Below are 24,623 nucleotides of genomic sequence, written 5' to 3' on the forward strand. Positions count from 1 at the left end.
TACTGCAAATCACACTGTTATGCACATCACCATCCCTAAACTCTCTCCTCAGTCAGTGAAATCTGTGGTTGGGGCTGTGTGGTTTGAAATCTACAGAAGACAAGACAGAGTCACAAAAGAATAAGCATAGCACATGACACATACCAAAAATTCATTCCGGTCTGATATGATGAGAGCCAGCAGTTCACGCTGCTTGCCCATTAAGCGTCCAGCTGTGACATTATTGCTGAAATGTTAGGAGGACAAGAAACCACCATGTCTAATTCTTTCTGACTGCCTGACCCTTGGAGAGCCACCACACACAGACGTAGCATTAAGTATGACATGGTGCATTTTATCTGTAAAAATCATCGATGCATTAAATGCTTAGACATTTCTATTAACAACCACATGCTTTAACACTCTACAATGATTTAAACGCAAGAATTGGCACAACACATTGAGCACAGTTGAGTCAATAAGTCATTTAACAGGAAGGTAAAGTAGGATAATTCACTGATTTCTTTAATAGGGGCTTTGGCATGCAGGTCAGGGGGTGAAATCCAGGAGATTGGACACTGATTCTTTAATCAAGTGGCTGGACACTACGTGCTCATCCTATACTCCTGATTTCTCATACATCATAGAACCCCCTCAGCATCAGAATGTCAATCGTCCACTCTTCAGTTAGTGAACCCCACCATCACCCCCAACCAATTTTACTGCCACCACAAGAAAACCAAATGCATCCTGATTTTTCCTCCATGACTGGGGGAGTAATGCACCATTCAGTGACATCTCTATTTTCATTAGCAACCATTAATTGATTGGTCATTAAGCTTGAGTTTTAGAAAACTGGCAAAGACAGGGCATTTAAATTGCACTGAATAAAGGGACAAAAATTTGCATGTTTTTGATGGCTGTATGCCATGCACAAGTCTCTGCAGAGTAAAATAGTTTGATTCGTCATATAGGGCTGCCTGCCTCATTCTCCTCAGTAGCTCAGAGACTTCAGCTTCTATCGAGATTACAGCAGGCAGGAGGCTGGTTTTAAAATGACATCAAGCACTGGACTTAGAGTCACTTTAAAACATTCTAGGTACTATTCTGCATCAATGCGTCTTAATTACCGTATTTTCACGACCATAAGGCGCACTTAAATGTTTTAAATTTTCTCCAGTTTAATCTGCAAGCTGTCAGTTACGTGGAGGAACATGGGAATCGAGCAGCCGCGAGAGAATTCAAGATCAAGGAATCCATGGTTCGCAAGTGGAGGAAGCAGGAAAATGAGCTTCGCCACGTCAAGAAGACAAAGCTGAGTTTCCGTGGAAACAAGGTGAGGTGGCCTGAGTTGGAAGACCAACTCGAGCAATGGATTAATGAGCAAAGAACAGCGGGGAGAAGCGTCTCTACAGTCACCATTCGACTGAGGGTAATAACGCTTGCAGAAGAAATGAAAATCGAACATTTTCAAGGAGGTCCGTCTTGGTACTTTCGTTTTATGAAACGGCGCCATCTATCCATCCGGGCAAGGACTACCGTGGCGCAGCAACTTTGCGGCGGATTACAAGGAAAAGCTGACCATCTTGCGCTCCTTCTGCAGTAAAATGATTGCCGACAAACACATCCAGCTCAACCACATCACCAACATGGACGAGGTGCTGCTCACTTTCGCTCACTTTCGACATCCCGGTGAACCACACTGGAGAGAAGAAGGGGACCACCACGGTAGCGATACACACAACGATGCACGAGAAGTCGGCTTTTACTTTTGTGCTTGGTTGCCATGGTAATGGACAGAAACTTCCACCTGTGGTGATTTTTAAGAGGAAGACGCTGCCTAAAGAAAGGTTTCAGCCGAAGTCATCGTTAAGGCCAATCAAAAGGGCTGGATGTACGAGGAGAATATGAGAGAGTGGCTAAGTGAGGTGTACGTAAAGAGACCGGATGTTTTTTTCTACACGTCACCATCACTGTTGATTTGTGACTCCATGCACGCCCATCTCACAGCCACTGTGAAAAAACAAGTGCAACTAAGACTGGGCGGCAACGCCAAGTGAGTTACGCCACCATATATGAATGGATTGTGGATGCCTGGGCTAAGGTATCTGCTTTGACTGTTGTCCGAGGCTTTCGCGGCATCATTGCTGAAGAGCCCCCCGGCAACGAGACTGACTCTGACAATGACGAGAGAGAACCCGGCATATTTGTTGGAGAACTTGCCCAGCTGTTCATTTCGGATACAGAACATGAGGACTTTGATGGATTTGTGGATGAGGAATGATCAAAAAATAACGTGAGTACATTGTTAAATACTTCAATAAAGTACAACCGAACTCAGTTTTGCTCCCGCTGCCTTTTTAAAAACATTGTTTTAGCGTGCATGCATGCTATCGTATGTTTTAAGCTAGCGTATGTTTTACCATGCCTGCGCCCAATAATACGGTGCGCCTTATGTATGTGTTAAATACAGAAATAGACCCCGGTAAAATACGGTAACTAAATATTCAAGGGTACAGAGTGTCATGCAGTCTGCAGTCGTCTGACAATGAGAAAGCGTCAAGGGGCCAGGCTTACAATTCTTAAACATTAGTGTTTATTGCATCCTAATTAACCACCTGCAAAGAGAGACACTCTCCCTTTAATGTTGTGCTTCTCTCATATTACTTGAGCAGCATGGTCTAGACATTCAGTACTTACCTCCCCAGTTCCTTCCCCAGCTACATTGTTAATTTATGCACATGGGAATGGAACACATTCAAAGGGCTGCAGACTTTACAGACCACACAATGACAGGAAAGACCAAATTAATTGAATACAAAGGGTTTTTATAATACTGGATAACATCAAACAAAGGAATGACTATGCAAACCAATATGATACAGTTTCCATATCAGGGTTGCGCGAGACCAGGTGTGTCAAACTCAATCACACAAGGGGACAATATATAAAGCACATGTAAAGTCGCAGGTCGAACAGTCTAAAGTTAAACCAACTATTTTAACATAAATGTGAAAAAAAAACAGAAAGGATACAATATCCCAAAATTAATCAACATGACCTTAACTTCAAATACAGTGGTGCCTTGCGATACAAATTTGAACCCTGTATGGTGGCATTGAACTAAAAAGCATGAGTTTGGCAGATAGAACAATTCTTTCTTCAAGCTGTTTTACTGGTTGCAGTTTAGTAAACATAAACAAAGAGACTTCCATGTTTTCTATTTAAAACAACTTCATAACTTTGCATTTCAGTGCACCATCTTAATGCGAAATTAATGCTAGCTTAATGCTAACAGGAAATGCTAATAGGAAATGCTAATAGGAAATGCCATAGGCCGGCTAATGAATAGCATCTATGTGGCAACATTGTAACGCTTTAAGCAATGGAAATTTAACACAAACGGTGCCTCAACACATGTAGACAGACAATATAACAATAGTCATCGTCACAGGCATATAATTCTTTATCCTCTGTGAAAAATGACTAATATTACAGCAGCTTACTGGGTCACTTCGTTTGCGTCTGCATGACTGTATTATACTGCTCCCTAGTGGCCAAGTCACACACAACAGAAGGAGCTGCAATTAATTAATTATGATTCACAAACAGTTAGTTAATGCTTTAGTACAATATTATAGAGTTGAGAAACTTGTATCTCAACGCACAACTGTATTATTGCTCGTCGTAAAAATGTCAGTCAAACTTACTACAAAATATGAACATGCTACAACAAAACTGAAATTATAAAGAAAATGTGTGCTTTTCTATCCATCCATCCATCCATTTTCTGAGCCGCTTCTCCTCACTAGGGTCCCGGGCGTGCTGGAGCCTATCCCAGCTGTCATCGGGCAGGAGGCGGGGTACACCCTGAACTGGTTGCCAGCCAATCGCAGGGCACATACAAACAGACAACCATTCGCACTCACATGCACACCTACGGGCAATTTAGAGTGTGCTTTTCTACAAAAGTTGAAATAATAATAAACCACAACTTTAAACGAGTGTGTTTATGTTGGGGGTAAGTATTCGTGTTGTAGAGATTTTCAACATGGACTGCAGGTATTTATCAGTGAAGTGACTCTTGAGATGTTTTGTTAATTTGCATCACAGAGAACAGCTGTTCACACACATAGTATGGGCCTATGTGTTGCCGAAGATACACAGCGTTCGAGCCACATGAAAGCTACGGAATGATCACAGGTACCCTATGGTGCAATTAGCCAGCTGTTGCACTATATTATGGGATTTGGAGTTTGTGTGTCATCAGCGCTTCACATCGCGGCATTAAAAAAGTGCCGTGTTAGGGAATCAGAGGAGGTGGCGCTTCCCAGCACGCTTTGCTGTAGTCACAATTATCATGTTGGACTGTGTTATTGTTAGACTTTACACCGATCTTATCGGCCTGATAATTATAATTTTATATAATATATAATTTTATACCGATCGCCTTTAATGTCATAATTTGCCGATCCGATCAATGAAATCATTAATCGGCTCCGCAAAAGACATTTACTCTGCGTCGCCATCGTGTACAGTATATTTGAATCCAAAAGCTAGTTTATTTTTAGCCTTGTTGCATGTCTTTTGACGTAGTACTGTAAATATCTGACCACCAATAAAGTTATTAAATAAAAAAAACATGTCGGCAGTGTGGGACAGACAACACCTCTGAGACAGACAACAAGTAACGCGTGGATCAGACTACAAGACATATTTAGTTTTTTACAATTGCACTATGTCAGACTACTGCAACCGTTTTTTTACGATCACTGGGCTTTATCTTGTTAACTCAAATGCGACCAGATACACTCGTTACCACGGCCACGTCAACAACAATTGATCCAGTCGTGTGTATTATAAGAACTAAATGGGGGGAAACGTGTGTTGGTGGTCACCGGTGCTCAGGAGAGAACTTCAATACAAGGATTGCTTGAGGTATGTTCACGTACTTTTAATACGATACGGCTCGCAAGCAGGCAACAAAACTTTATGTAGCCTCGCAAGCTAGTGCTAGCACTAACGGTTGGACCGGCGTTCTGTCGAATCATGCTCTAAAGTTCCGGTGAGTGTCAAGTAATGTAATTACAATAAAGTAATTTAATTACAGTAAGTTAGCACCCATTATTTCTTTCATGTTGTAATTTTGGTTTAACCTGACTGATTAGAATACATGACCTGACTAGAGCAGTGATTTCCAACCTTTATGGAGCCTAGGCAAATATTTTACAATTGAAAAATCTCACGGCACACCAACAAACAAAAATGTCACAAAAAGTGTATGCACTCATTATTGAATGTACTTCCTGCCATCTAATAGAAGAGCATTTATTTGTTCTGTCTGTCAAATTAATGACACTTGTCTCTTTGCGGCCCAAGGAAACCTTGCGTGTGTTTTTGGCAATAAAAAGTAGATATCGCTGAGGACAACAAAGGCACTGAATGTTTATGGCTTTTTTACACTTGTGCACAGGCCAGTTCTGCCCTATCAATTAAATGGTGGCAGTGAGTTTGAAACATATAAGGTCGACCCTGTAGTTACCCCTGAACCTCAATGGATAAACTTATCATGTCATTCCGTCTTTTCGCGAACTGTTTAGTGAATGTTTGTGTGGAAGACGCAGACTGGCCCTTGCAGTCCAATCAAACTTTGGGATCAACATCAACAGAGACTCTCTGTCAACCATGAGGCCCTCTAGGCCAACATCAGTGACCTTTGACTTGTTTCTCTATATGAATGGTCGCAATCACTCTAAAATTTTCCCCAAATTTACCCTCAAAGAGCAGCAAAGCTGCAAAGTGGTGACTAATTTCCAGTTCCAGTTCCTATTCATTTGTCCATAGTCTTCCCAGTTAAGTGGAAGCTGTTATACTGTAGCTGCTGAGGGGAGTTACACTTAAAATTGTCTGAAAGGTAGGTGTCATGGCCAGATGTCCCAATACGTAGTCCTTATCCACCTTATTAGTGTCAATGAGTTAACATTAAAGGAAATGTCTCTATTGCACTGGTGCATCGTGAACTATAGCCATATGCTACTTGAAGTGAGAGAGGTGTTTTCTTTATGGCAGTTAGGATTCAGTAGAGTGACTAACATGAAGAGTGACTAACATGCTACTTTTTTCTATCAGCTGTCCCGTCTTTGTTATAGAACCTGCATTCAAACCTACAAAAGAGATGCAAAACCATCTCGCACTCAGTGAAACTAATTTTTCAACATCCATAAAAACCTCAAGACGATGAATTCATCCCAATAGATCTCTCCCACCCAGTCCTGAATATCAGTGCATGAGTAATTGTCAGGCCCTGTGAAATAATTGTAGCTTTCAACGCTAATGGAAAACGTGCACATTCATTATTCAGTCCAGAAGACAAAGTGCTGCAAAGTGTCAGGGGACCTCTGAGTTATTGCTAAGTGTGAACTAACCTTAAACTATAAAGGAAGCAACAGAGGCCCAGTGCACTCTCGCTTCCTCTGTCCTGATCCCCAATATATTATGTCTTGAGAACCCGAGACTGGATCACAGCTGTGGCGTGCCCAGACGGCTTCTGATGGGCACACTGCGTCTTTCCAGATCGAATGACAGACGGCCTGGGCTCTCTTGTGTCACTGCAGTGCTTGACCACAGGCTGGTGGAGAAAAGCCAGCCCAGTGTTACGGCCCTCTGGGGAGCGCTGTGGGTTTTTATGAGGAAGTGAGGGGGAGGAATTTGGTAGGAGGGACGATTACTCCAAGGTTTGCTGACCTGCAAGATAACACATGGCAAGAAACAGATAGGACAGGTTTGCTATGTGAACATGCCCACACTTGTGCCGAGGAAAAGAGACACCAGAAGCTAGGCTGCTGCTGCACACTGATCCAGTCCATACTTGTACACTCCACACTCCGAAAAGCCAACACACACCCGACGGAATTCCAACAATGCACTTAAGCCTTATTCATTTGCCGTGTCGAGACCCCAGGAGACTGTTGCTGTTATTTAGCTTGTTATTTAGCTCCAAAGTGAAAGCCAAGCTACTCAAGTAATGCAAAGTCGGATTTTGGAGGACAGACACACAAAAAACATGCCGTACTCTAAGTTGCAATATGAATGAATTCAAGTACTTTATGATCTGGTCTTTGTCACTTATTTAGAATGTCTTTAAAAGAGCGTGGCTATTTCCTTTTTGGGACACAGACACCTTGCAGAGACTTGTTTGGTTGAAAGAGTTTTCAACATTAGATTGGCGGGGGTGAAATCTACTCAAGGGCTTACTTTCTTGTGAACTGTGTGAAAAAAAGCACAATCAGTCAGATACTGAGGATTTAATAAAGATTTGAGGGCAATTATTCCCAATTCATTTATGCACCACCAAGCTTCTTCTGTTCTGGCTTCTGTGTCACTGCTGCCAATTTGCGGCATTAAACACGAGAATATCAACCCATTATCTATACCTCAAGTCTTCATTAGGGTCACAGGTGAGCGTATCTGTGCCTATCCCCGATCTCTATTTTATTATGAAAAAATTAACAATATTTAAGAATATTCATATATCTCTCTATTAATAATATAAAATATAATATTTTACACCATATACCAATGTGCAACACCAATCCTGTCACAATAACCACATTTATATGCCATACTATTAATTTTCCTTCTACCAATGAACTATAAATTTCCATCCATCCATCGATTTTCTGTACCGTTTTTCCTCACTAGTGTCACGGGTGTGCTGGAGCCTATTCTAGCTATCTTCGGGCGAGAGGCAGTGTACACCATGAACTGGTCGCCAGCCAGTCGCAGGGCACATAGAAACAAAGAACCATTCACACTCACATTCACATCTACGGGCAATTTAGAGTTGCCAGTTAACCTACCATGCTTGTTTTTGGGATGTGGGAGGAAACTGAAGTACCCGGAGAAAACCCACGCAGCCACGGAGAGAACATGCAAAACCTCACGCAGGCGGAGCCGGGATTTGAACCCCAGTCCTCAGAACTGTGAGGCAGATGTGCTAACCAGTCATCCACCCTGCCTGAACTATAAATGTAATATAGTTAATACACAAGTTATTAACATAAACAATATATGACCCATGACAATAATTCATTTACAGTATATATTCATATAAAAATAATCATCATAACAATAAATGATACCTAACATATACAGTCATGCTACAACTAGAGCATTCTAAACCCTTGTGATTAACCAAGTCCCTTTCATTCCCAGTACCATTCCAAGATAATGTTTTTTTTGTATTTCTTTTTCAACTGGTTTATGATGGCCCGCGACCCGAGTGAGGAGAAGCGGCTCAGAAAATCGATGGATGAATGGATGGATGGTTTATGATGCTTAGGCATTGTTAAAGAGCCACATTTAGTCTGTTCCACAGTTTCACACCAGAGGTGTTTCATTGTTTTACATGTTTAATTTTCCTGTTAAATTATAACCAACCTCCCTATTCACACACACATTCACATCTTATGGACAATTAAAATCTTCAATTAACCAAACATGCATGTTTTTGAACATAATCCTTCCTTCTACAATGTGAATTTGCTTATTAGGTAGCATATAAAACTGATAAAATGGTAACTAAAATACTGTACATTGCTTTGATAACTGTAACACAGGAAGTCCAACCAAGGAACAGGAAGTGGAGGATGAATCCATGGAAATACAAAGGTATGCACAATAAATGGGGCAGTGTTACAAATGAGGGACACCATTTAAAAATAAAAAAATTAATTTGTACCATTTGGAAAATGTTTTATATGTGAATCAGATGTTGGATACAGGATGGCTGATCTGTAGATCCATTGTTGGAAACACATTTAGCCTCTCCTTAAGCTCTTACCAGCCTGAACCACAGCAACAAAAACAAACAAAAGCTTAGTGCTTTCATGCACCAAGTCTTTCACCTTTGAAACCTTTCCTGCTTGACGGCCATCTTATCCCAGTCCCTCACCTTCTGCTCTAACATGCACGCACACACTCCAAGAATCTCAAAACTTTGAGCCAGACATACTAACCACTATATTCCACTGTTACCCACTCACAGAATCCATTGAACTGAAATGAACAAATTATTCTAGGGTTGAATTTACATCAGTTCTTTCAAAAGTTGCTGTTGATAAGTAAAAAAAATTGAATACTAAATAATGAGCATGTTTGGCTCACTGATTATTTACACATTATTGAGTTAATTGCATTTTTGTAGCTTGGGTAGGAGCTACACACAGCACATATCAGAGGTGGGAGTAAGTCACGTGTTCAAGCCACAAGCAAGTCTCAAGCCATAACCTTCAAGAAAGTCAAAGACGAGTCGCCACTAAATTTCAAGCAAATCGAGTCAAGTCATTGCTTGGTAAAGCAAGTCGCAAATCAAGTCATACAATCTTACGCCAGTCGCAACATATATTGGAGTGGTAATAAAACAATGTTTTTTACACAAATCATAACACTAAAAAAAGAATTCACACCTTATAAAAGTTAAATGAACAGCATCTGAGATTATGATTGAATTTAATGCACTGAATTTTTTTTAAAGTTTTATTTCACACTCAGTTTAATGCAACTTTATTTTGAACAAACTATGCTGTGTACTTTGTGGTAGCAGCCTTGTATAGCGGCTGTAATAAGTATTTAACACACCACCAAACCAATTGAGTGTTTCCTTGGCAGTATGTTTTTTATCATTATCCTACTGAAATGTCCATGTTTGAAACTTTCCACAGGTGGTCCTTGGCTCTTGGACAACTCTTCTGATTATTCTTTGCACTCCTCTGTCAGAAATCTTGCGAGTAGCACGTGATCGAGGCAAATTTATGGTGGTATGATTGGCTTTCCACTTATGTATTATGGCCCCAACCGTGCATACTGGAACGTTCAGAAGCTTAGATTTGCGACTTGCTGTAACCAATGACATTATGTTTTGCAACACTTAGTTTGTGATGATCTTGAGACAGCTTTCTGCTCTTACCCATTATGAGATGTGTGTTGACTCGCACCTTGGCAATGAGACTTTGTTGCGGGCCGTCAATTAGGACTGAACCAGCTAATATTCATTTGCACTGACAAGGATTACTGTTTGATTACTGATAGATTTTAGGTGTTGTCTTGGCTTTCCTTGCCTTTTTGCACCTCCCTTTCTTCACATGTTCAATGCTTTTTCCCTGTGTCATTTCACATTTTTACACACAACTTAATGTCTGATCTTATTTGTTCTACTTTCTTTGCTTGTATGGATTAAATGGGTTGTTCCCAAAATCTGGTGAAATTTTCAGGTCAATAGCACCTTTGGAAGTATATTTAGTGAGAAGAATGGTGACATGTTAAATATTTATTTCAGCCGCTGTAACTCCTACAGTTCTGAAGAGATCACCATTAAACCTAAGACAAGACTGTCACATCACTGTACATTATTTACAGTGGATATCAAAATTCAGACAATTATCATGTCGCACCCCTTGTTCCGTTACTTAGCTGTACTAAAACGTTTACAATCACATGATTTATATTTTTAATCGTAACAAACCAGTCTATGAAACTTAATGTTTGACCAGCTAGCTAAACTGTTACATTTATTTAATTTATTTATTTATTATCTTTGGAGCTCAATCCTTCCATCGTTGTTCATGCAGCTGGCTACTTCACACTGACAAGTGCACAACAATGCTGACTGTATTGCCAAGTTGGTGCGAATGACCCCCTAAAACGTTTCTTTCTTTCTTTTTTAATTTTTTTTAATTAAAATGCAGATTTACAATTGTGACTGAGATGACTTGTCAAGTCATGTAGTTAAAGTCAAAGTCGTCTCATGGTTCCCAAGTCTAAATTCAAGTCAAGTCTTTCTTAAATATTTGGAAAGCAAGTCGCAACTCAAATCAACTCGAGTCAAGTCATTTGACTCGAGTCCCCCCCACCTTACAAACCATTTTAAAAAATTTTAAACACATTGGCAGATATAAGATCATCTCTTCTACAGTCTACAAAAAGTCAAATAAATAAGATAAAATGGAAACTATCATGCAAAGATAAAAAATCTATCTCATATTTTCTTATTATTCTTAATACTCTGAGCGAGAAATTTTCACTTAATTAAATTCATCTTTATGGCGTGGAAATCAAAAAGACTTCAAAAATCAAAAATCCTCTCTGTAAATTTTTGTCACGTTACGGTATTAACTGGACCCAGAAGCAAGCGGAGGCTGAGATGGTTGTGGTGAAAGGTTTATTGAAGAGGATATCAAGGTGGATCCCTGGGGCGTATTGCAAGGTCGTCGGGACAGGGAACGTGCAGCAGGCGGTGGCGTGAGCAGGTGGATGGCTTGGCAGTGTGGTGAAGGAGGTCAGCACGGCGGGGAACAAGGAAGGAGCACTGAGGACAAGGAAGAACATGGAGGTCAAAGGTATAGCAAAGACTGGCATCGCTTTCATGCAGCTTTGAGAGCCGTTGTACCACAGGAGAACATCAATGCTCTGGCACTGAAGTCTTGGATATGGTAGGCTTTTATGCAGGTGGTGATGACGGCTGATTGATGACAGGTGGTGCTGATTACTGGGAAGAGAGAGAGGGAAGGAGAGACAGAGGGCGAGAGGGGCCGAAAGCACCACCCAAGCTCCAACAAAAGAACTGCAGGGCACAGCTCATAACAATTTACCTCTTTTCCACCTGGACCTAATAGAATAAGAATTTACCTGACTTAATCAAATGTTCGGACTTCAGGAAAATATATGCATATTCACACATCTAAATTTTGCTGTATTATTTTAGCTAAATATTCATTGCTACATGTTGCTAAAAAAAACAATGTCTGTTTTAAGTAATCAACAACTGGATATAATTACCCTCTTCATCTGAAGTGTGTTATGTTAAAATTAGATTGTGATCATAATCTTCAAGGATTAAGGAATAGACACAAACACAAGCATTGTCTTTATCACAACAGTGGAAAAGGTAACAGTGCAGTCTGTTCCTGGATACACTTTGCCTTATCCCAAACTTCCTATAAGGGTTTTGTTTTTGCCATTGGGGGGCGACGCAGGAGACTGGACTTTGGTTGAATGTTATCTTATTTTTAAGATGGCACGGTGGGCGACTGGTTAGAGCGTCTGCCTCACAGTCCTGAGGACTGGGGTTCAATCCCCGGCCCCGCCTGTGTGGAGTTTGTATGTTCTCCCTGTGCCTGCGTGGGTTTTCTCCGGGCACTCCGGTTTCCTCCCACATCCCAAAAACATGCATTAATTGACAACTATAAATTGCCCGTAGGTGTGAATGTGAGTGCCAATGGTTGTTTGTTTGTATGTGCCCTGCAATTGGCTGGCAACCAGTTCAAGGTGTACCCTGCCTCCTGCCCGATGATAGCTGGGATAGGCTCCAGCACGCCCACGACCCTAGTGAGGAGAAGCGGCTCAGAAAATGGATGGATGGATTTTTTTAAGCTACATCTGCCCGCATTTCGTTCTGGCTATGTCGGCAATGAGTCGCACGTTTGACGTCACAGGCTCTAGTTTCTTTGAGTGGCATAAATTCAGAGTAGTGTGTGGTGTAACTGTGCGGAGGCGGCTTAGACCGGGTGTTTCGAATTTCATGGACCAGTGCACCCAGATGCAATCTCCTTCACTAACTTCTGCACCATTTTGTGCATGACCACAGCTAAATTCAATCCTGTCCAGTCGAAGTGGCTCCTCGCCTTTAAATGCGGAGTGCGAGTGGTGCACTGACAGTCTTTGTCATGGAAAAGAAACTGATTTGCTCAAGTTTGGGAGGTTGAAGCGTGCAAAGTACATTTATAAGAAACTGCAATGATGTAAAGTTGGCTTGGGGAGGAGATTACAGATCTGCACCGTAAAGTGGGCACTTGAAGACTCCCTCCCCGCCCCTCTGATCTTTCATGTGCCCCATTCCAGCCAGTGGAATGATTTTAAAAATATATAATAATAATAATAATGAATTCAATTAATTGATGTATACAATGATTCAGGGAGTATGATGGCTGCTATTCACATAGGCCTATGTATGTATTAATGGAATACATCTGACATATCCTGCAGATATGCAGAGCTCCCATACTGTATCTGTCTGCCTACAGTATGTGGTCTACCTTCCACCAAAAGTTAAACGTGATCTCATCAGGCATTAATTTAGAAAAAAATTCAGCCACCAAATTGTCACGTGTGGCGTGCACAAGTCAAAAGACACCACTCGTTTCCCAAATTGGCAAACACAAGCAGGCAAGCATTGCGCTTGTACGAAAATCTTTTCAATTTTGGCACTTTGGTGCAATTGACCAGTCTACGAAAATAGAGCCACACGCCTCAGGTTTCCTTGTCACGTGAAACGGGCCAGTGCAATACGCCACTACGTACGTGGTGTATCAGCACATAGTAATTAAAATAAGCTAGCGAAAACAGCTTAAAGTGATCTATGCACCCTCAACTCTTATTTGTTAGTTAAATAGATCTAAAATCGAAAGAGTCTATGATACAAACTTCTTTAGTGTGATGATAGATGAGAAAATCTATTAGAAACCACATACAGTATAAAATATATTAAAAGTAAATCAGCCGAATCGGCTTGTATTCTGTATAAAACAAGGGAGCTGTGTCATCTACTGCCTGCAGTTCAATTATTGTAGCCGGGAGGTCTTCTCTCTCTCTCTCTCTCCCACTCCCTTCTCTGTTTTCAGCACCTGTCTCCAATCAGCCTTATCACCACCGGTATATAAAACCGCCTGTTCCCGGAAAACCTCGCCGAAGTATTGCAGTTACTTTCAGTGGTACCACGGCCCTTTTACCTCCCGTAAGTCAACCTATTCCTTGGTCCCTTTTTGACTCCAGTGTCTCCTTGTTCCAGTATGTCCCCCCCTCGCCCCCCCCGTGTTCCTGATCCACGTAATTCCTGCCGCCAAGCCAGCCGCCTGTCCTCACCACTGCCTGCCACCTGTCCACACCGCCGCCTGCCAACCCACCGAGGACCACCGCCATTACCTTTCATCAGTAAAACTATTCATCCTTTCACATCTGCCTCCGACTGCACTTGGATCCAGCCACTCTCTATTCCTGTCAAGCTGTTGAATATGAAATGTTTGCATATACTGTATTTTTCACTTATAGTGCCACATATGTCACATTGTGAGAGGTCTGGTGAAATGTATACAAGACAATTCTAGATATTATTAAATTACAGAAAAGAGCTATTAGAATAACAAACACAGCAGGTTACCTTGTAATGACTAACTAATTATTCATAATCATCTATTTGTTGGTATGGCGTATATGAAAACATTTGAAATAATTTCCTGTTTTTGGAGCAAAAGCTTTCCAGATTGCATTCAATATTTATATATATCAATATTTTAAACTAAGTGAAAGAAAGCAGAATTTAAGAGGGTTATGTATTTTTAAAACATGCAAAGTGAGAATTAATATTACATCTGGATGTGTTTCAGGTTCAGGAGTTAAGCTATGGAATAGCCTTCAGAACGAGTTGAAATAATAATTCAGGGTTATAAATCAGCGTAAATCCTTTTTCTTGTCTTAAAATGTACTGTATTTTCTTTCTTGCATACCTCTGGGTTTTTGAGAATTGTAAAGGATTGGCAAAAAAGAAAAACATTGTGCTTCAGCCTACTCCTACTCAGCCTAAAATACTCCTATTTTTGGTCAAAGAGTTTTGTGGAGTTGTGTAATCTGTCTGGATATGTTGTGTGATGATTTTTTTTTTTTCTCTCTCTTGTTGTATGTTCGGCGGCACGGTGACCGACTGGTTAGAGCGTCAGCCTCACAGTTCTGAGGACCCGGGTTCAATCCCCAGCCGCGCCTGCGTGGAGTTTGCATGTTCTCCCCGTGCCTGCGTGGGTTTTCTCCGGGCACTCCGGTTTCCTCCCACATCCCAAAAACATGCATTAATTGGAGACTCTAAATTGCCCGTAGGTGTGAATGTGAGTACGGATGGTTGTTTGTTTGTATGTGCCCTGCGATTGGCTGGCAACCAGTTCAGGGTGTACCCTCGCCTCCTGCCCGATGACAGCTGGGATAGGCTCCAGCACGCCCGCGACCCTAGTGAGGAGAAGTGGCTCCGAAAATGGATGGATGGATGGATGTTGTATGTTCACACAACTTGTTTTGTTGTGATTTATTGCAAGAATGACTGAAAAAAACATTGATTGGCAGTGCATATCAGAGCAGAAACCAAGCAATTAACTCTAAGAAATTGACTGCAGAGCTCCAAGACCGGATTGTGTCAAGGCACAAAGGATACAAACGAACTTCAGCAGCATTGAACCTTGTGAAAAGCAGTGGTCAGAAATGGAAGAAGTTTGGAACCACCGGGACCCTTCCTATAGCTAGCCGTCCGACCAAGTTGAGTAACCGAGAAAGAAGAGCATTGGTCAGAGAGGTGAACAAGAACCCTATGGTCACTAAGGCAGAGCTCCAGTGTTCCCTTGCAGAGATAGGAGAATCATCTAAAAGCCTTTCTTGTTAGAGTGGCAAGACGGAAGCCACTTCTCACTAAACGGCACATGGCAGCCCGCTTGGAGTTTGCCTAAAGGTACCTTAAGGATTCTCGGACCAGTGGAAACAAAATTATCTGGTCTGATGAAACCAAAATAGAACTTTTTGGCCTGAATTGCAAGTGTCATATCTGGAGAAGAAGAGGCACTACTCATCACCTGGCTAACACCATCCCTACTATGAAGCATGGTCGTGGTAGCATCATGCTGTGGAGCTCTTTTTCTGATGCAGGAACTGGGTGAATAGTCCGCATAGAAGACAGGTGTCAAACTGCTTGCCCGGGGGCCAGATCCGGCCAGCCACATCATTTTATGTGGCCCGCGAAAGCAAATCAAAATTGCTCATTGTGTTCTGTTGTAATACAATTGAGATATTTGCAAGCATTTTTTTGTTACCAATCCCCCTTTGAAAGGAAAGGTAATAGTTGAAAAACATGTTTTTATAGGCTTCTGATTTCAAAACTGGTTATTCATCAATGTGTTGTGTATACTGTATGTAATTAGAATATATGTGGTAATCTTTCATTTATATGGGTTCACAGTTGTAGCGGCCCTCCGAGGGAAGTCATAACTACGATGTGGCCCGTGACAAAAATTAGTTTGACACCCCTGGCATAGAGGATAAGATGACAGCTGCCAAATGTAGAGAAATTCTTGAAGAGAACTTGCTCTAGAGTGCTCTGGAACTCAGACTAGGGTGTCGATTCGCCTTGCACCACGACAATGACCCAAAGCACACAGCCAAGATAACAAAGGAGTGGCTTCAGGAGCAGCCTGTGAATGTTCTTGAGTGGCCCAGCCAGACTTGAACCCAATCGAACAGGTCTTGAAAGACATAAAAATGGCTGTCCACCGATGGTGCCCATCCAACCTGACTGACCTTGAGAGGATCTGCAAAGAAGAATGCGAGAAAATGCCCCAAAACAGGTGTGCCAAGCTTGTAGAGACATTCCCAAGAAGACTTGAGGCTGTGATTGTTACCAAAGATGCTTCAACAAAATATTAAGCCAAGGGTGTGAATACTTATGTACCTATTATGTTTACATTTTCAATACATTTGCACAACTGTCTGAAAATATGTTTTCACTTTGTCATTATGGGATATTTTATGTAGATTATTTTTTTAAAGAAAACTATACTCAAATCAGCTTTAGAATAAGTTTTCAAACTGCTAGCAAGATGTAAATGTAACATGACTTCACTCCCCCCCTCCCCCTCACATCTCTGCCCAAAGAAACACTCCCAGCTCACTAACATGCGTGCATGGCAGCTACATTGCTAGCATGGCGTATTCATGATGGAGTATTGCCAAACACAAGATGTTACTTGTTGTATTTGTATGTTGTATTTATTGGAATGTACAGTCAATTAAAAATATAAGAGAAGTGATCAACTTACCTGACGACCTGGTGAGAACGGTGACATCGGCGCTGGTGGTTGCAGCCGTATGCAGCCACAGTCCGCAAATAGGACACCACCTTTAAACAGTAATCCCCTCTCCATCGCAGAGGTTACGTTCCAGACCACCCCAGCGATAAGTGAAATCCACAATATAGAAATACTGTATTTAAATAGACCCTGGGCATGTTTGTATAGCATTTTTTTTTAAATAAGGTCTTTAAACACACATTTAAAACTAATACCAAAACATTTCAAACACATATTGAGAGAGAGAGCAAGAGCAATGGATAACAAACAGCACAAAAAAATATAGTAACAACCATAATAGCACACACACACACACACACACCAAATCTGTGATATAGGGGTACCACAAAGCGTGAACTGCGATATAGTCGGGATTTACTGTACATGTTTACCCTTCGTTTGTCTCAAGAGAAGTCTGTCCAATTATTTCTTTTGAATTTTTATTGCGAACTGGACATAATAATCCAGCCACGAAATAGTAAGGCTCCGTGATTGTTCATGAGGCTCCGTGATTGTTCAATTAGAGGAATGAAATGGGGCCAAATAAGATTTTTTTTTAAAAGGATTATTTAAATAATATCCTACTGTCATGTCATACAGACCATTTTAAAATATATGAAAAAAAAGTGTTTTGTTTTGTTGTTTTATTGCAAACTTGACCTTTAACTAGTAAAGACTACTCTGAATACTTTACTAGTACTAGTTTTGCCACTTCTGAAATGGAATCATTATTCAGTTTCTTTCACGACAAATGGGGCGTGGGGGGGGGGGGGGATGCTTAATGTGCTGGAAATACGTTAACTGGTATTGAATAGCTGGCTATATAAATATGAGATAGATAGGTGATCAGTGTATTTCTGAAAACACACACACACAGCCAGAGTGCACTTGCACCGCTCCTCCCTGCGCCCTCCTCCGCACGACCCTCCCACCAACCCGGGACTGGAGTCACGTGTCTCGCTTCTCTACCAGCCAACACCGCCACAAATCAAACTCAGCCAACAGCAGTTCGCCCGAGAGAGCGAGAGCGAGAGGAAGATGAGAAGCAGTGAGGTGTCCACTCCATCACCGATGAAGAGGCTTCAGTAGAGGTCAGATCCACAATGTCTCCGCGAAGAGGAGGCTCTTGATAAGCCTTTGAACCGGACCGCACGGGAGATGAGCGGCACACTGCTTCGGAGTCTCGTTCTCGACCAGTCTGCCTGGCAGCCACTGGGCTCGGGGGGGCACAGGTTTTCGGCCGCGGCTTGAAGAAAAGTGCATTTTTTTGCGTGTGCGTGGTCTTCGCCATGAGGGTTCTGGTATCCAACGTGTTCGGGCTGCTCTTCCTGGGCGCCTTCGCCGGGGTTTTTTACGTGTGGAGCTCACTGGAGGACCGCTCGGAGCGACACAAACGGCGCTTCACGGTGCCTGGAGGTGGGTCGTTCTCCCCCAAAGTCCCTGTGGGTCTTTCGGCGAAAACTTTCCGGACTCTGCTCGCCGTCCCGGCGGCGCGCAGAACCCAAGTCACGGCTCACGAGGCGAGTGAGAACCCGGCGGGAAGTGGCCGTGACCACGTGAATGGGAATAAGTCGACTGCACAGTGGGGGTCGGTCAAATTGGACTCCCCCGTGGAGGAGGGCATATTTTGGAGCGCCTGGCTGGAGGATCTACTCCCGGTGGGCTTCGCGGAGGACTACGCCCGGGCTTGGCGAGACAGGGCGAGGGCGGCGCGGGTCGTGCGGCTGGAGCCGGGATGCGGCAGAGCATCCAATCAGCTCGCCACTTTCGCGGATGGCTCCAAAGCGTGTGTGCGCTACGGGATCAACGCGGATCAGGTGCAAGGTGAAACTCTGACCTACTACCTCGCTTTCTTGCTGGGCCTCACCAACGTACCCCCTCTGGTGCTGTCCCAGCTGAGCGTCGACAGTGAGCAATGGGGGGCGGTGAGGACGCGCGTCGGCGGGTTGCAATGGAGCGACCAGGCCGTGGTTTCTCTCACCGAGTGGGTCTCCAACCTGAGCGGGGTCGTCACACCTGCTCCGCTACGACAGGAGAGCAGCGGGCTGCGCCCCGAGCTCCGGAACGAGGCCACGGCGGAGCTCTTGGAACTCATGCAGTGGAGCGACCTGATCGTGTTCGACTACATGTCGGCCAACTTTGACCGGCTGGTGAGCAATCTGTTCAGCCTGCAGTGGGACGCGCGCGTCATGGAGAGGGACACCAACAATCTCCTGAAAACGCCCCGCGGGGATCTGGTCTTTATCGATAACGAGGCCGGGTTGGTGCACGGCTTCCGGGTGTTGAGCATGTGGGAGCGATATCACCAGACGGTGCTGGGCTCCGTGTGCGTGTTCAGGAAGAGGACCGCGCAGCGCGTGGCCGAGCTCCACCAGCGCAGAGACTCCAGGAGAAGGCTCCTGGAGCTCTACACAGACAGCGAGCCTTTGGCAGCCAAACTGGGCTTTCTCTCGGACGAGCACGCCGCGGTCCTCCAGGACAGGATAGACAGCGTGCACAAACACATTCTACGCTGCAAAGAGAGCTACGGCCAACGATGAGCATCCGAGATGAGCGATTGTCTCGAATATCCAACTGAACTACCTCCTCGGGATGCCAGTTTAATCCCTGCTGATTGACTCCACACTATGAATCCCACTTTGTACGCTACACTTGGTTAGGATCACATGTAAAAACTAAGAGTTGACTGCGTGGGGCAATATATTGCCTCAAGCTCTATGTGTGTTTAGGATTGTTGCCATATGGTCTATTATCTAGATAAGATAAACTCTCAAGCCTTAGTGGTTAGCATTCAATATTTAATACTTTATTTCTGGTAACATCCAGCCGCTTTTAGGGAAAATCTTTTTGCACAATCAGTTGTCATATAGGCAGCTGTCATTTTTGTTCCGCCTTAAAAGTGTAATATTTCCATTGTACATGTTGTAAATATTGTTCACCAACTTGCTTTGGCAAGTCCACTAATTTAATGTGCATTGTAACATTCCAAAATATCTTGTTCCTTCCCCACTTTTTAAATATACACTAATTTATGTTAAAACACTCTGTGCTGTTTAACTGTTTTTATGGCACGTCGAACATTTACCAGCCTGCTTTCATTGTGTTGTATAAATGCGTGGTATTGGCATGAATGTTCCCTCTGAGCCATCCCGTCAGCCAAAGGCCCGCTACAACGGGAAAATGCTAATCCTTTATAATCTTACCAGGAATTATGAAGGAGGAGACGAGTGACATCATTTGACACATTTGCAAAAGGCTTCGCTGTTTCCTAGCTAAATTGAAATTAGTTCTTATCTCCGTTTTGCATCTGAATCAAGGACTTCATTAATTAGGTTCGTCTGTTCAGTTAAAGAGTAAAAAAAAAAAAAAAAAAAAAGACTCCCTTTGTTGGAGAATACGCTCCTGAGAGGCTAATTAATTCATGCTTTTCTCTCAGTGGAGGGCTTTGTTTACCGTTTTTAAAATGTTAAATTTGAACTGTGAAGTCTATTCAAAGCACCTGAGTGCCTGAAGGTCACTATTATTTCTTCAGGCTTTCATTACAGCAACGCAAGTGTTTTTTTTTTTTTTATTTCATCATCTTAAAAAGGCTCATTCTTGATTAGTTCCATAACAGATTGGACTTCTCTGATCTCCAGAGAGAAAACCAGTGATATACTTACTGTATGTTTGGAAAGTCATATTTTAAGCCTCTCGCTATTCTGCAGCTGGTTTCTTTCACTACTTCTGTATGTTCAGCCAACTCCAGACAGGGCTCATCACAATTTGTGCAGATCTGTATTGGGGTATGAGGGTTAGCATGTCTCGTTTGAACAGTGACTTAGCCCGTCATTTCTATGCTTGGGGCACATGCAAGTGATTTGTGGTTTCGTCTGGTGGGTCACAATGGCAGCAATGCAGTGCATAGGGTTAAGCAGGTATATAAGCATTTTCCTCCAGAGTAACCACCTGCTTCAGCCGCTTAGTAGATCAATAAGTGCAATAACAGTGGAGAAAGGAGGTCACGGTAATGCGTTGGGCGCTGGTTCTACAGTTAATATGCCGACTTGAGTTTCACTGGAAGGGGGGAGGGATGGGGGGGTTACGTGGACTGTGCGTGCAGCTGGGCACCTTCTAAGCATGCCTGTTCATGCTGAAGCCTCCAAAGAGATTTATGATGGGTTGCAGACACCAGGGATTCAACACAATCTGGAACTGCGGTCTGCATGTGTAAACCAGACTCACAACCCTCCTGCCTTCTCTGCCTTTCCCGATTTGCCTCACATCTTGCCCTTCCAGCTACGCGTGTGTTTACACTGTTCACATCAATGTCCACTTAATTTGTCAGATAAACAAACATCAGATTTTTGTAATTACTTGTAGAAAATATGCTCACTTTATAAATCACATCCAGCATGGACTTTTTATACATTACTCACACTTTCTGCTTGGTTTGTTTTGGATAACAATGCAAAGTTTTTTAAGTTTACAACCAATTTATTCTCTTTCACAGGCAACTCAGTCCTGTATGACACAGTCCAATGAATTAAACTTTTCCTATAGCTCATGACACTAAAGCAGTGATACTTAATTACACCCTTAGAAATGCCAGTGTGCTGTGGTTCTCTTCACATGTGGTACTTTTGTGTGTGTGTGTGTACAAAGAGCCGCCGGCCCAGACGGTCATGCGGCATGGGGCCCGCTGCAGGCCCCAGCACAGATCTGCAGGTACTTCAACTGATCTTCCTCTTATTTGTGCACATTGCAAACATTCCAGAGGAGCAGAGGGAGGATCATCTCCATGGACACGCACGCAGCACTTTCTCCAACAGGAAAATGGAACAGGAACCAGCTGTGTACACAGACTGTCCTTAATGTCGAAGGATTTAACCCTCATCACTTTTTCCCCTCACTTTTTATAAGTTCCACCAGAATGCAATTGTTGGTTCGAATATGAATACTGACAACATTGACTTATTAGTTTGAACAATAACCAAGCTAACCATATTTTAGGCATTCAAAAATATACAAAAAGGACAGGTTAAAAAAAAAGGTGTAGGTGTTTTGCCATAAAGCAAATGATTAAAACTCAGGGTGTCTCCCTCCTCAGTTGACTCGCCATGTGTGAGTGGATAGACATAACTGGCATTCTTTAAAGGCGACATAGTGCATGGGGACTTCCTGAGCATGGCTGAATGATTTCATTATAAAACACAGCACATAGGGGGAGAGTCACTTAGTCACAGCTGAGTGGATACCGTCCATAAAGGGTCAATCGTGGGGGGGCTAGGGCAACGACTAGAGGGGCTTTCACATTGTGGGCTGGACATCCAGGCGCTGGTCTGCTGGGAGAGCTGGCACAAAGCCTGACTGTGTTCAAAGCAGGAGTACAAAAATAAGGTCAGGGCCTTTGGGTTTGTTCCCCAAGAAAGACCAGTTGCAATCAGGCACGACAATGTATTCTTCAGCAAAAAAAAAAAAAAAAAACTTCATCTGAATTACAAATATTTGACTTCAGACTGCGGCACTGTGGCCGACTGGTTAGAGCTCACAGTTCCGAGGACCGGGGTTCAATCCCCGGCCCCGCCTGTGTGGAGTTTGCATGTTCTCCCCGTGCCTGCGTGGGTTTCCTCCCACATCCCCAAAAAAACATGCATGGTAGGTTGATTGACAACTCTAAATTGCCCGTAGGTGTGAATGTGAGTGTGAATGGTTGTTTGTTTGTATGTGCCCTGCGATTAGCTGGCAACCAGTTCAGGGTGTACCCCGCCTCCTGGCCAATGATAGCTGGGATAGGCTCCAGCACGCCCGCGACCCTAGTGAGGTGAAGGGTCTCAGAAAATGGATGGATGGATGGATGGATGACTTCAGACTTGTTTTATTTTATAACTGTGGACATTTCTGGTTGACATTTTATTATATGTTGGAAGTTTAAGATTGAGCTTGGAGCAGGACACACACACATGTATTCATCTAACGGAAGTCCTGTTCTATAGTTTTATCGTTTTGTATTTTCTAGAGGTCACAGAGGAAAATAACAAATGATTAAAGAATGCTGTGTGTCAGGGCAAGTACAAAGACAGCTGTTGTCCAATCCTTCAGTGTTGCCATGCTTGCAGATTAAGGAAAAGATTACTCCCTACTTATCATTCTTCCTCTCATGAGCTTTTCTTTTTTCTTCCATCAATATGTTATACTACAGTTGAATAGGAGTCAAAACTACATCGCTTTGGTGTCAATTTGACAAACAGCAAAAACATTACTTTGATATTTCTATTCAATACAGTGTATCTTGCAAAATGTACAAGACAGCAAAAATCCGTCCCAGCAATCACAAAAATAAATGTTATAACCTCATTTAAGATTCTCTCTTTTTTTCCCTTAATACGATTTACTTCATGGTAGTCTTTGCACAAAATAAATCCAGATTAATTTCAACACTTAATTCCATCCTATTTGGTATGCTTCACCCTTCAAAGTCTGTCTCCAAAACGTCCTGCATAACGTTGCAATTTTAATTTAACCGGATGGGTCGCATTATAAAATATATTTTTACCTAAATATGCTGTGCTGTGAAGGATGTTATACTCTACTGCACATACAAACTGGATTTATTTCCACGGACATGAGAGCACAAGCACTGTATACAAAAACCCTTTCGACGGGGCACGTCAAGAAAATGGCAAGCTCTGCCATAAAGGAGACATGCATTATTGTCACCTTTTAAAACAGTTCCCAGGTGTCTTAATAGAATGTTTCTGACATTCTGTGGTCAAAATAAACATAAAGAACTACAGCACACTTGACATGCACTTGTAACACTCTTGTTGAAATTGGGTGGTGGTGGTGGTGGGGGCAGTGACCAGGTGAGTAGTCGTTCTAAAGCAGGCCAGAGTCTAAAGAGAAAGATAATCCCCCATAAAGATGAATATTTATTTTCACTCATGGAGGCAGCACTTCATCAACAAATTACAGTGCACTTATCAATCACACATCACACACAACTCATCATCACATCACCAAAAACCAATACCCCCTGACCCCACAGCAACAACTTCAGTGAACTTTCGAGTATGTGCTGGTGATCAGAGGCTAACGCTAATAACACTGTTAGCGTAAATTAATCTGTGCTAACACTGGAGCTCTGCTTACCTTTTGGGTTTGACATTATAGTGCTTCCATGTAGTCCTCAATCTTTACCCAGCCTTGCTTCCATAAACTTAAAAGTGTGAGGGCAGTATCATGTAAATTAGGCACACTGTAGCATCACAATACGATAAACTTGAGAACGGCTAACTCACAGACAAATTTTTTCTCGTTGATTTTCTTGTCATTACAGACTTGGTGAGTGGGCAAGCACTCCTGAGAAACAACTATTTATATATACAAGCAATTAAAAAGTAAATTCACACAAAATGCACACACAACCAGTGACACATCCCACTGACAAAACAAAAAACAGTAAATTGACGCAAAATACTATTGCTTCTTGTTTGTTGTTATTTTTGTAGTATTTGTTTGTCTGTTTTATTTACAGAGTGTGACATAAGCTTCTTAGTAAGGTTACTGATCATAGTTGCTAATTATGCTCTTTATCGCCATAATTCAACTAAAATATTTCATGGCATTTGATTGACATGCTTAGGAGTTGCTATTTCTATGCGATGCTACCTTGCTGCTGCGAGGGTGCCACTTTCTCGAGCATGCTCATTTGCATTAGGTTCATCTCTATGT

The 24,623-nt window shown here is 42.5% G+C and overlaps 1 protein-coding gene across 1 annotated transcript; it reads left to right on the forward strand.

The window, feature by feature from the left end:
• The first annotated feature begins 17,902 nt into the window (after window positions 1-17,902).
• Window positions 17,903-22,435, forward strand: fjx1 (four-jointed box kinase 1). Its single transcript, XM_061676554.1, has one exon. The coding sequence runs from the start codon at window positions 18,200-18,202 to the stop codon at window positions 19,448-19,450; it is 1,251 nt and encodes a 416-aa protein (XP_061532538.1). The 5' UTR covers window positions 17,903-18,199; the 3' UTR covers window positions 19,451-22,435.
• Window positions 22,436-24,623: the final 2,188 nt, after the last annotated feature.

This window comes from Phycodurus eques, chromosome 5, assembly GCF_024500275.1.
Source record: "Phycodurus eques isolate BA_2022a chromosome 5, UOR_Pequ_1.1, whole genome shotgun sequence".
In the NCBI taxonomy this organism is placed as follows: Eukaryota; Metazoa; Chordata; class Actinopteri; order Syngnathiformes; family Syngnathidae; genus Phycodurus; species Phycodurus eques.

Excerpts from the sequence above, each read along its gene's own strand:
- fjx1 (XM_061676554.1), top strand. The coding sequence starts at position 18,200 with ATGAGGGTTCTGGTATCCAACGTGTTCGGGCTGCTCTTCCTGGGCGCC.